Raw genomic sequence first — 13,733 nt, 5'->3', positions numbered from 1 at the left:
ATTTCCAGAATTTCTAGTTGGTTTTTTTTTTACCTTCTCAACAATTTTTCCTTCCCATTTTAAAGTTTTTTTCTCCAGGTGACTTATTTGTTTAGTCCACATTGGTTAACTTTGTCGTATGAGTCTTCAGTTGAGTTTATAGCTTTTTCTTTCCTTAAGTCCCTTGTTGTTCATTTGATTCTGTGATCACTGACAGGTGTTGTAGGTACCACTCCTCTTTTCTCAGCTGTTGTCCTTCCCTGGAGCTGGGAAGCTACAGCACAGTCTATGCTTGTGGTGGTGGTGTTTCTGTGATGTGTTTATGCATCTGTGGGATTTGTGCTCTGCTTTATGGTTTCTCTCCCCTTTTCCTTCTGTTCGTGAGTTCCCTTGTTCTGTTGTCTTCCTTTGGATCTATGTTGGGGAAAACTGACTGCAGTACCAAATGTGATGGTTGACACAGTTGTTTATTTGTTGGGAATTGTGTTTTGTTTTTAGAGCCAGAGGTATCAGTATTCAGTAGTAAGCAAAAAATAAGGGGTTAGCAATATGAAAAGTAGTAGAGAAAATATTGCTTATAGGTTTAGAGAAAAGGATAAACTTAGAGCCTTCTCCAAGGATAAATGAGTTGCAATCAAACACTTAAATTACAAACATATAAAGATATTATAAATTATTCCTTTTATTACTATACTTATTTATTTATTAGGAGGTGGCATGCAGGTGATAAGGTGCCCTTGTGCAGATCAGTTCTTTCTACCATGTTAGTCCTGCAGAACAAACTCAAGCCATCATGCTTGGTAGCAAGTGTCTTTACCCACTAAGAAATATCTTGTTAGTCACCCCCCATTTCAAGATTTCAAGATACAAATACAAAAGTAGAAGAGATATAAAATATGTAAATGCAAATGAATATTTGTCAAAATAATAGTATAATATTAATAACATTGTGTTTTATTATAAATAACTTTATATGTCATAAAATCCTTATATTTTTATAAAATTAATCTAAGTTTATAAAATTAATCATTTTTTAAAACTTATATATATATATATATTGGCAGTTAGCATTATTTTAGATTTATTAAACTACTTTAATGACTCTTCACATGTTAATAAGCAACTGTTTTTCCCTTTCCCAGGGAATGGATTTGTAAACTCAAGGGCCTCTCCAAATTTGATTGGAAATACTGGTGCAAATAGTTTAGGCAAAGTCATGCCTACAAAGTCTCCCCCGCCACCAGGTGGTGGCAGTCTTGGAATGAACAGTCGGAAACCAGATCTACGAGTTGTCATTCCCCCTTCAAGCAAGGGCATGATGCCTCCACTTGTAAGTTGACCCACTCTTTAGCTTTGTTCTTTAAACACAGTTTATACTCATCTGTATTTTTCTCTGAGGTCTTTTAAGTCTACATAGTGTCCATTGGTTTTCTTAATAAGTTTTCTATTAAAAATTAGGATTTGAAGAAAGACATTTAAGTGCTTAAAACCCAAATTATTGAAATAAGAAGTAAAACTGCTTAATGGTTATTTAAAATAAAAGCTAAATATGGAGAGGTTATTATGCTCAATTTTAATTTTCTCAGGTTAGAAACTTTCTTTAGACATTTGACTTCAGTTTATGAATTAAACATGCCATTTCTGTTCTGTACTTGACATATTTTCAATAATATAATATGTGCATTTTGGTATGGAATAATGAAATTATTTGCTAGAAAATTCTATATAGCAAAGAGAACTATTATAGAATATCTAGGGAAGAATGCTTGCAAAATGGATGGAATTACTCTTTAATAATTTTCTTTGCTTATTCCTTTCAAATAACCCTTCTCTTTGACCAGAGTATAATATGTCCTACTTTACCTCTTGAGAATCTTTACAGTTCTCTAGAATCAGTTGTTCTTGAATTGTTTTTTCATGTGAAGAACAGAATGTATATGCTCCTCAGCTTCTTTTAGACAGTTTTAGAATACACATGCAAGTTTTAAAGACATTTTGAGTTCAGCAGCAGTTTGACTATTAGCACACTAAATGATATGCCAGGTGCTTGTTCTACTGTGTGGTTTCTAAATTTTCCATTTGTGTTTTGTTAAGTGAAAGTGATGCTGTCAGGCTCAGTGTTTGGGTGATTTTACATTTGTGTAATTTTTCATAGGTTTCAAAACACCAGTAATTTGTTAGGGTTATTTTTCTCATTTAGTTCTCACTTAGGCTATGATCATAGCAAGATAGAGATGAGAAAACAGAACTAAAAGTTACTATTTGTCCAAGATAGCAAGTACACATTCTCATGATCTTTAAGTCATAATGTGTTTAAATTTCAGACTCTGTATTAGATAAATAAAAGTGTGGGGAGGGGCTCTTTCATTTGGGAAAATAGAAACTTTAAAATAAGTTGCTTTTAATTTTATGCTGTTAAAAAAATTGATTTTGCTGGGCCATGGCGGCATATGCCTTTAATCCCAGTACTTGGGAGGCAGAGGCGGAGGATTTCTGGGTTCAAAGCCAGCCTGGTCTACAAAGTTCCAGGGCACCCAGGGCTATACATAGAAACCCTGTCTTGAAAAAAACCAAGGGAAAAAATGATTTTTAGTGCTACTAATTCACAGTGGTCAGATCATCTAGAGGCCAGAGAAAGATGGTTACTATGGAGAAAGATATTGGTGCTAGTGTGATTAGTGAGTTGCTGGAAGTGAAGCATGTAGTGAAACTCCTGAAGCCCCAGTGTAGGTTAAGTCTGTCTTCTCTGTAGAAGACTCCTACTTAGGAGTCTGTAGAAGTCCTATAGAAAACTTCTCTGTAGTAAAGACTCCTGTCTTTCCATCTTGAGCCTCACTGAGTGCACCACATAATATAAGACCTGGAAAGACCTTCTGAAAACTAGCCAGGCACTGCAGTGAGGACAACCTTTGTGGGAGTCATTTTCTTTTCCGTGGGATAAATACAGTGAGGTGGAACAACAAATATTGTCACCTCTAGTGCATCGATGACACCTCACTGTGTCTGGGAATGCAGAAAGACAGCATTGCTACTTGGTTCTGAAGCAAGAAGACATGATGGTGGGAACCATGATAGTAACAAGATGACTGAGAAGGCAGTCTGACGCACATCACAGAAGGGATGATAGAATGGAATAGTCACTGCCCATCTTCCACCTTTAGAGGTGTTTAAATTAAATATACTGAAGATAACCACAGCAGCAATAACTTTTAAACCTAGTCTAGTTCTTGAGAAAGGTAACTAAAACTTCACAGTAGCAGGGCCAACAAGATAAACCAGTAGAAAATACCCAAACTGAAATATGAGAACCAAAATTAAATGTGATCTGAGAGCTGCAAGAATTAATCATGTAGCAACAGATCTGAAAGTGGAGTTCCAAAAAGGAAAAGAGTAGACACAATGGCCTAAGGGAGGTAATAGTCACCAAGTATGATAAATACTTCCAGTGCACATGTGTACACACACACACATGCACATGGGAACTGCTAAAAGCAAAGGGCAAATAGAAATGCTTAAAGACAGCCAATGAATAGAAACACGTGCCTTACAGACCAAAGATAGGAAATTACTACCATACCTCTCTTTAAGCTGGTAAACAATGAAGCAATAATAAACACAATAATCTCACATAACTATACTCAGCAAAAATGTTCTTAAAAAATAAATGCAGAGCCTTTTCAAACCAAAACCAGGAATTTATTGCCAGCAGAACTACTCTACAAGAAATGTTAGTTTTCTCGAAGAAGTAATACTAGTGTCATCAAAATCTTGACTGTATGCAGAGAAACAAAGAACAGAAGGTATAAGAGAATAAACAGTTTATAAACCTTTTACTTTAGAACAGCTTTTGATTCATTGGACAGATTACTAAAATCATATGGTTCCCTTATACTTCATATACAATTTCTTTTAACAGTTTATATTACTATGGCATAGTTACTAATATTAATGACCCAGTATTATAAATTATTATTAACTAAAGTTCATATTCACATACATTTTCTAAGTTTTAAACTTCATCTCTTAATGCTAGGAACCACTAGGTTTTATAACATATTTCATTTATTAATTTCGCCTTCTTCAACTCTTCTAGGCTGTGAGAGTTCCTAAGACTTGGCATTTTTGAGGAACACTGCTCACATGTTCTCTTAGAGTATCCTTCAGTTAATGTTTGCTTGATGCTTTTTCAAATTAGCTTGGATTTACTAGTTTAAAAAGGTAGGCAGTGTCATTTTTTTATATTAAGTTAAGAGATATTTATGAAACATTTCACCAAAATAGACCATTCTATTTCATAAGATAAAACTTAGAAAATTTATAAAACTGACTCTCTGTCCATAATCAGTAGAAATCAGTCTCAGAAAGGTATCTTAATTTAGAAATAAAACCATAAATTTACCTTTAAAAATAATATTTTCATTAATTCTTTGAAATTTCATACAGTGTATTTAGATGAATACTTCCACAACTCCATCTAGATATCCCCCTGGCCACCCAAATTTGTGTGTTCTTTTTTAAAAATAAAACAAAACAAAATTTACAGAGTTCCGTTGTGGTATCAATGTAGGAACTACCCTAGAGTATAGCCTACCAGAGATCATAACCTTAAAGGAAACTGACTCTCCCTCTCTTAGCAGCAGGGCTGGGACTTTGTGTCCAATTCCCAATTCCATGCTGGGATTTTGTCTAGCCTGAGCTTGCACAGGTCTTATGCATTCCACCGTAGTCGCTGACTAAGTCCATAGGTACAACTGCTCTGTTGTGTCCAGAAAACACTTTGCTGTGGTCATCCACCACCTCCATCCCTTAAATTCTTTCTGTCCCCTCTTCTGTTATGATCCCTGAGCCTTACACTTTTAAATAATCTGCGGGCCTCAGAAAAAAATTTAGCAAGGGAAATTTAGCAGTACATATGTAGCTAGTTGTCAGTGGTCAAGAGTGCTTCCTGCTCTAGGAGAAAACCATATTTCAGCTATCAGGACCTACATCAAGTAGGTAACTCCATCTCCAAGGGATCTGATACTCTGTTCTGGCACCCATATTCATGTCCCTAGACATATACATAATTTAAAGTAAATAATTGTTTAAATACCCATAACTAATTGAAACCAAAAATACAAAATTCCAAAATGTTGAGGACCATCAAGAGTATTGCTGGAGAAACTATATAGCATTAAATACTTGTATTAGGAAAAAAGAAATGTCAGGGATTGCCAGATGGCTTAGCAGGTGTCTTTGTTAGGATTTCCATGCTGTGACCAGAAAGCAAGTTGGAAAACAAAGGGTTAATTTAGCTTATAGTTCCATATCACAGGTCATCATCAAAGGAAGCCAGGATAGGAACTCAAGTAGGCCAGGAACCTGGAAGCAGGAGCTGATGCAGAAGTCTTGGAGGAATGCTGCTTACTGGCTCACTTCCTATGTCTTGTTCAGCCTGCTTTCTTCTAAAACCCAGGACCCCTAACACAGGGATGGTACCACCCATAATAGATTGGGTCCTTACAGTGTTGAAAACTCTCTCCAGGCTTGACTAACCCAAAGTTACGGAGGCATTTTCTCAATTGAGATTCTTCCTCCCAGATGACTTTATCTTGTATCAGATTGACATAAAACTGTACCAGCACAGCAAGCAAAGTCACCTGCTCCCAAAGTTGACAGTCTGACTTCAACCCTAAGGAACTCACATGGTAGGAAGAGAGAACTGACTCCCGGACATTGACCTTTAGCCTGCACACATACCTATGAATGTACACACAGAGAATAAATACAATTATTGATAAGGATGAAAAGAAGGTCCCAAGTTAGTAACCATAGCTTTTACTTTGAGAAAGAGAAAATTTAACCAGAGCAGTAAAAGAAAAGAAAATAAGTAGCAGGAACTTTAAAATGGAAAAAAGAGTAGAGTCAAAGAATCAAACTGACAAAAACCTTGTTTTTTTTTTTCCCAGATTAATTGATCATTTTCTAGTTATGCTGACCAAAGACAGACAGAAGACACAGGTTCTAAATACCAAGGATGGGAGGGGTGCGCAATGCAAATGCTGCGGGAAGGGGATGGCACAGACAGTCCTGTCCCAAGATATAGGCTATTAGGAAATTACTCAGTTCACATAAATGCTAAATAAGAAAGTTGAAAATTTCATTTTAAAGTCTTCCAAAATAGAAATTCCAGATCTAGATGGTTTTACTGCCAAACTATCAAACATTTAAGGAAGAGTTAGTAACAACTCTTCACTATTTCAGAAAGGAAAAAAAAAATTAATATTTCCCCTCATTTTACTAGGTAGCATCCATCTTAATTCAAAACCAGAATAAGGCATTATAAACAAAAACAACTATAAACCAGTATTCTTCATGGACTCTCTAGACACAGAAACCCTCATGTATTTTCTAGTTCTGTTTATTGAGAGTTCCTTGATTAATTTCACTTAGTAGCTGAGTGTACCTGGTGCTCTGATTGTGGTATCTAAACACCATTATCTAATTCAAAGACTAAGGGCTCCCTTAGGGAAGTAGTGGGTCATAGAGAAACAAGATAAGCCAGAGGAGCCAGGAAATAAAGATGTAGTTAATGAAAGGTCCCAGGGACCATTCTTTCAAAAAAAATCCCAGTTTGCCAAAACTAGAAAAATTTAAATTACAGTAGTTTGAGGTTATAACCCCAAGGAAAAAGAAAAGCTGACCCCCTCATACAAATATGATTAAATAAATAAGGAACTAGTAACACCTTCTCCTTAGATAGCAGATCTAATTTGGAAGAATTTTAAGACTAGGAAAGCTGGGCCAAAACTCAAGAGGCAGAGGCAGGCAGATCTTGAACTCATATTCAGGGCCAGTTTGGTCTAAAAAGTGAGGTCCAGTTCCAGGAGAACACAGAGAAGAAATCTTAGGGAAAAAAACAAACGAACAAAACAATCAAAGATTAGGAAACGACATTAGAATAGCATAGTAGAGGCATAACTGTTATAGGCAAGCCAGTAAGTAAATGCTGCAGGTAATGGGCAAACATTTAAAGCTAAACATTTACATACTATCAAAATTTCTGTACCTAAATATGTGTTGTTTATAAAGGAGAAATTGTGCTTTTACAGTGGAGAGTCCTGGAGAACATTACCTTAGTTTAGGTAAATGGCTTAACACCACTAATAGTAAAACAAAAAGAAGATACCTCTCTTCTGATAAGGTCAGGTATTTTTTTCAAAAGTTCATGTCCTTCAGCCCACCAAGGCTGGTGGAATCTAAGTGAAGTGCAAAGCTTTACAAATGGGATCCCTAGTCTCAGCAGTTTTGGGGAGATGTTAACCTCAGAAAGCTGGGTAAGGTATGTGGAGGAGCTCTCTGCAGGTGCTCTCTGAATGCTGTGGAGTAAAATGGTTAAAACACAAATGTTTATAACAAAGAAATATGCCTGAAAATAGCAACCACTAAAGCATCTTGCGGGTAGGTAGTACCTGCTAGGAGCTTTCTGAAATTAAAAAAAAAAAAAAAAAAAATCACTTAAGATACAGAAATGTGTGTTAGAAAGACCCAACTACTTGGGACTTTGAAAACTGCTTAATAAAATCATATCTAGTCATGGAAAGAAAAAACAAAACCATGAACCCCATAGAAAACCAAAACTTTGTCATATAAGCTATTTATACCCTTATCTCTGTAGATTAAAGTATACACTGTATTTTACATACAACAAGAGTTTGACATTATTTTGTCATTGTCTTGTAAATTAGAGATACTGAAATGATATGTCTAACTGAACAGCTGAACTATCTTTGCCCACTTGTACACTGAGTGCTTGGTTTAGGAGAAACCTGCTTTAAGATTATGACTCTGTGTCAGTGAGGCCTAGGACACTTTACAAATTGGAAGACGACTTACTCAAGTAAAATAGAAAATAACAATGAGCAGACTGTTTCTAGCATATTAGTATTTCATAATCACGTAAAAGAAATGGAGAAAACCTGTCTTTTAATTTTTACTGTTTTTAAAGTTTAACTGTTCTCTTCCAGTCTTTTTTTTTCATATGCAAGGCTTTACAACATTAAGATAGTTTTATCTATGTGAGCACTGTTCTTTGCAAATGGTAAACATATATTATTACTCAAAACTATAGCATTTATTAGTAAACATGTATTGTGTTTTATGATGTCATGTTGGCCACTGGGGGAAAAACACACACACACAACAGTTTTCTAGCAATAGAGTCTGGTAGTAGACAGACATGTAGACTTTCTGGCCAGATGGGGTAGTTATGCTAGGATTAAAATGTATAAGTACACAGTGTTGCACTTGGAAGTGTCGCAGAAGCATTGGCTGTGTGTAGGAGAGGTTCATGTGTGTAGGAGAGGGAGAGGTGGGATTAGTGGGTAGGATGGGGCTTTAAATTATTGGCTAGCAAATTTAAAAGAATTTTCCTTCATTTTGAAAAGCCAACTATAATATAGAGACAAGAACATCATTTGCTATGTATAGAACCTTTGTAAAGGTCCAGACAGCTACTAAAATCCCAGTGCCATGTTTTTAAGAAAGATCTTGTTGCGAGTTCCAGCAGCCTTAGTTAACTCTCTTATCCTTCTTATGTGCTGAGTACAGTCGGAGGAAGAGGAATTGGAGTTGGTGAGTGTGGTTTCCTGCTTGAACAGAGTTGAAAATATATAAATAGTACTAATTATTTTAAATGTTTTCATGTAACCTTTGTTCCTTTGTTCCAAAGATATTTTTCTATTTATTTTCCACTATCCAAACATTTTTTTAATCAAGAAACCCACCTCCTGGTACTCCTGGTCCTAGTTTTTATGTTTATTGCTGTATATATTGGTTCCTTTTATTTGAGGGGTAAAGGAGAGGACATATTGAAGTAACCTGTAAAAACAATAGCTGTCCATGAGCAGCAGATACTTTAAGCTTTTTCTGCTAAGGAAGTACACAAAATACCTTATGGGGCTTTCCAAATTATTGAAGTGTTTTTAGAAAATGACTTCACCCTCAGAGTCCCTGAGATCGTAACACAGAATCTTGTGTTATAATTTTTTCTTTCAAAAAGATTACATCATTTTTGGTGAGGTCACCTTTTTCAGAGTTGATTATTTTATCCTGCATGAGACAGTCTGAACCACAAGGGGGTTCCCTGTTTACAAAAAGAAGTGTCTTATGATTGAACACACACACACATTTACTACTTACCAGGAGATTCTTGAAATTACCAGGAGATTCTTGATTCTTAAAAACAGCTGTTACCTGTTTTTCCAAAACAAATATTTTCTGTTGTTTTATTCCTCTGGAAAATAAACTTGACTAAAAGCAACTTAGCTCTTTGTTGAGAACTAAAACCCAAACTCAACAGGATGTTATCACATGCATTCCAAGTCATTTGCTAATTAGATGACTCCGGTTTAAGGGGAATAAAAACCTGTGAGTGATCGGGCTTTAGCATGGGCAGGGATTCGGAGTGCATGAGAGCATGGGGTGTAAAGGCATCCACTGGTTTCATTTCCTTATGATGACATGTTTATGCATGCTGGTGTGTTTTGCACAGTTTCTTTTCAAATAAGGTTCTGTTCTTTATCCTTAAAATAAGAGATGATCTTTTATTTGCTCTGTGCTTGCTCATTTTTGGATTGGTATCTGAAATATACTCACTGATTAGCTATAAATGTGATGCTAGATTATACAATGAATATCTTTGGGGGGGAATTCTTTAGTTTAGGATACTACTAATGGTTGCATTATGGTTCAAACTGAAATAATTCATCTTATACTAGACCCCACTCTACCCTTAAATAATTGTCCTAAATGCTTATAATTATCTAGCATTGTGTTGCCCTCTAGTGGTTCTGAAAGTCACTTACTCATGGAACACACTGCTGCGGGGATCTATCTGGTGGGCAGACCAAGTATGGAGGGTCTATAGTCTTTGAAGTCATACCAAGAAGTTGCCATGAAGATGCAACTACAAAACGCCTAGACTATGGATAGGCTACACCAAAACATCTCAACACTTTTTTACCTAGTTTTATTTGAGACCAGATTAAAGCCCTCACTCAAAAACTCATTGAAATTGTTGACTCAATGTTGAGATTAAACTCTTTCTCCACCTGTCATACCAATGTGTGACAATGTGTGACTTTCTGCCTTCTTAAAATAACACTTAACTGCACAATCTCAGAGATAGTTTCTGAGTATGTTGAAATGTAGAAATCATGAAAATAAGAAAGATCACTAGAAAGTGTAGCCAATCACACTCCTTAAAAGTTTAAGCTAGGGGGCTGGTGAGATGGCTCAGTGGGGAAGAGCACCGACTGCTCTTCAGAAGGTCATGAGTTCAAATCCCAGCAACCACATGGTGGCTCACAACCACCCGCAATGAGATCTGACGCCCTCTTCTGGTGTGTCTGAAGACAGCAACAGTGTACTTACATATAATAAATAAATAAATCTTTAAAAGTTTAAGCTAATTCAGACTCTAAAAATTAATTCAAAATGCAAAGAAGAACCAGAAATGCAGTCTCTGGAAACTCAGAATGTTGTTCAAAGCAGTTTGTGCCCTAAAATAATTGTTGATGGCTCTGATCCAAAGTGAAGCGAAAGAAAGTATTGAGGACTTCTCTGGAAAGAGTGAGGCCACAGTGACTCGGTTATAAGTCTTGCACTTCTAGAGTAATTTTATCTCATTACAGATTTAGTGGGATGGCTGTGGATCAGAAGGAATATAAATATATTTGTCTGTTTAAGTCACCAGTGTCACCAGTAATATAAAGTATTAACTACAGAAAGTCTGGGGACAGTAAGAATGCTGTCTTGGGTTCATTTCTAATATACCTGTTTAATTATCAGCAGGAGCACTGAAAGCCAGACATGACAAACATGTCTGACTTCCTTCTGTAACAAATTAAAGGGTTCCCAGAAGTAAAGTGATTTTCTCCAGGCTTAAGAGGAGGTCAGTCAGTGGCTGAGACTTGTAATACCTGTACATCATAGAGTATTCAGATGTCCTGTCAGAAGATGTGTAGGCAGTACAGACTGACATAGGAGAGCTGGACTCGGGATCCTCAAGATACCGTCACCTGTTAGGCATTCACATTTAGCCAGAGGCCTTCATTCATTTCAGTGCTTTCTGAAAATAGTGGGAGAGAAAATGTAGTCTCATTTGGACTCTTCAGCTCTGACACAGATCCCCTAAACTGTCAGTCATCAGGCTATAACTATTTGTAAAAATAAATTATAGTTGCCCTTTAGCTTTCTTGAATACAAACTGTGGAGTGTCTTCTGTTTTCTGATCCTTGATCTTGGAAAAAGTCAATGTGAAGGAAAAAATGATTCTGCCATACACCTACACATGGAAGACAGGGGCTATCCTAACATAGCTTCATCATTTAAGAGTTGACTTTTTTCTTTTGCTAGGAATAGGCAGTCCTTAAATCCCAGCCATCAGGAGGCTGAGGCAGCTGGATCTCTGTGTGCTCAAGGCAAGGCTGATCTACATAGCATGCTCCTGATCAGCCAGGGCTACATAGACCTTATAGGGGAAAGGAACAAAAGGAAAAGGAGAAAGGAGGGGAAAGGTTGTCAGCATTTTAATTTACTCCCAACCTGGCTAAGATACTATTATGCTGATACAGCCAGTCAGTATTTAATAGCCTTTTGAAAAGTACATTATTTAAAAACTTAAGAGCCTTTCCTTTCAGAAAACTGGAAGGCCAGAATGACACAGATCTGAATATGCTGCTCACCAGCAGGGTGAGCAGGAGGGAAATCATAACATGAACTACATGAAGTAAAGCACAGCCTGAAGTATTAGTGTATAAGGACTGCAAAAGAAGTAGCTTTGACTCCTGTACTCTTAAGTTTATAATCTCATGTATACATATTACTTTTGCTACCATCAGCCATTTAAAACATACACAGACTTCATTTAATGTAGCTTGACAATACTTGCAATGATATCAAGTCCTCATTAAGCTATCACACAAAAGTGTTATCACCCATAAGGTAAGTTTCTATTTTAAGACATGCATCTGGGATTAATATGCTGTAGTCTTAAAGGGAAAAATGAATAATTAATACAAAGATAAATCTCTTAAGTATTTAGTTATTCCCATTAATATCTTTAAGGTTTTCAAATCACTGTTTCAAGAAATAATGACATCCACATAAAACTGTGAAGTGTCACATTTAAATTGAAAGTTATTTTTAAAATATTTAGTCTGAACATAAATACCACATAATTACACTTAATCTTTTTTTTTTTTTTTTTTTTTTTTGCTCTCACAGAATGCCCAAAGGATAAGCAGTTCTCAAGCCACTCAACCTCTTGCCACGCCTGTAGTGTCTGTGACAACTCCGAGCTTGCCTCCGCAGGGACTAGTGTACTCAGCAATGCCAACAGCCTACAATACTGGTGAGCCATCTCTGGGCCTTTTCCTAGGCTCTGTTCTTGCTGTTTTCTAAAAAAGGGGTACTCTTGTCATCTTTAGCATGTTTATTTCTGGGGCTTTTTGTTGTTGTTGTTTCAAATTTAAATATTTAATTTTAAATGCTAAACCTTTAAAAAGTTACATAAAATGAGTTGATAATAGAACTAAGTTATTTCACCAACATGAACTTTTACTGCTTTTATTTTTCAGGGGGTTAAGGGGGATGGGGCTTGAGACAGGGTTTTCTGTGTAGCCTTGGCTGTCCTGGAACTCACTCTGTAGGATAGGCTAGTCTCAAAAGCCTTCCCCTGCTTCTCAAGTCCTGGGATTAAAGGTGCGTACCACCATGTCTGACCTTTCACTGCTTCTTAAGAAAGAAGCAAGTAGCTGTTGTCAAATGTGGCCAAGGAAGGTAGGAGGCAAATTGCCCAGGTATTTTTATGAAGTCTTTTATCGCACACTATCTTGTTCTTCCTCAACTTTGAAATCAGATTGTTTTGTTTTTATGCTATAAACCTGCTTTGGGAAAGGGTAGAGGTCTCTTAGGGGTGTGGAAGGTGCTTCAGTGTGGCAGGCAAGGTGTGTTTTTCTCCTGTAGCCACTGGCTTGGTCTATGCTGTTTGTACCTGTGGAGGAGAGTGATCCCCTTTCCCACAGCCTGCCAGTCACTCTGCTGCTGAGAAGAGGTTTTCATTTGTTTGGGGTTTTGTTTTGCTTTGTTTCAGACTTCTCATCGTAAAATATTCTGAAGACAGAAGGCTGTTAAGAAAAATTAGGAGTAGGTGGGCAATGGTGGCACACACCTTGTATTGCAGCACTTGGGGTGGGGAGTAGGCAGGCAGATCTCTGAGTTCGAGGCCAGCCTGGTCTACAGAGTGAGTTCCAAAACAGCCAGGGCTTCACAGAGAAACCCGTCTTGAAACACATGTGTGCGCATGTACACACACACACACACACACACACACACACACACCCTCCAGGAAGGGACCGGGAGGGAGGGAGGGAATAAAGGAGGGAGAGAGAGAGAGAGAGAGAAAGAGAGAGAGAGAGAGAGAGAGAGAGAGAGAGAGAGGAGGGAAGGAAGAGGAGGAGGAGGAGGAGGAGGAGAAGAACAGTGAAGTGGGAGGGATGCTGCTGGCCTAGCCAGATGGCTCCCTTGGAGATCTGGTGTGCAGAGGATTCCCTGTGGACTTACCATTCTAAGACAGGCAGGGAGCACAAGTGGTTTCACTTTCTCCCCAGTTGAGCCAAATACCTGTGGCTCTGGGGGAAAAAAAAATGATACCTGTCTGCACGCCTTTAATCCTAGCACTTGGGAGGCAGAGGCAGGCGGATTTCCGAGTT

General features: G+C 37.3%; 1 protein-coding gene across 8 annotated transcripts in view; it reads left to right on the top strand.

The window, feature by feature from the left end:
• Mef2a (myocyte enhancer factor 2A) overlaps nt 1–13,733 on the top strand; it is a 123,406-nt gene that overhangs the window by 101,534 nt on the left and 8,139 nt on the right. For 5 of the 8 annotated variants that reach the window (XM_031386944.1, XM_031386945.1, XM_031386947.1 and 2 more), the window contains 3 exons: nt 1,122–1,309; nt 8,569–8,592; nt 12,247–12,373. In XM_031386944.1, the coding sequence (XP_031242804.1) occupies nt 1,122–1,309; nt 8,569–8,592; nt 12,247–12,373 (339 nt within the window). The remainder of the gene's footprint in view (nt 1–1,121; nt 1,310–8,568; nt 8,593–12,246; nt 12,374–13,733) is intronic. The other 3 variants (XM_031386950.1, XM_031386949.1, XM_031386951.1) reach the window with 1 other exon arrangement.

Source organism: Mastomys coucha, unplaced genomic scaffold (assembly GCF_008632895.1).
Source record: "Mastomys coucha isolate ucsf_1 unplaced genomic scaffold, UCSF_Mcou_1 pScaffold21, whole genome shotgun sequence".
NCBI classification, from domain to species: domain Eukaryota; kingdom Metazoa; phylum Chordata; class Mammalia; order Rodentia; family Muridae; genus Mastomys; species Mastomys coucha.
Note: the sequence above shows the minus strand (reverse complement) of the source record. Positions and strands in the feature narration are given on the sequence as shown.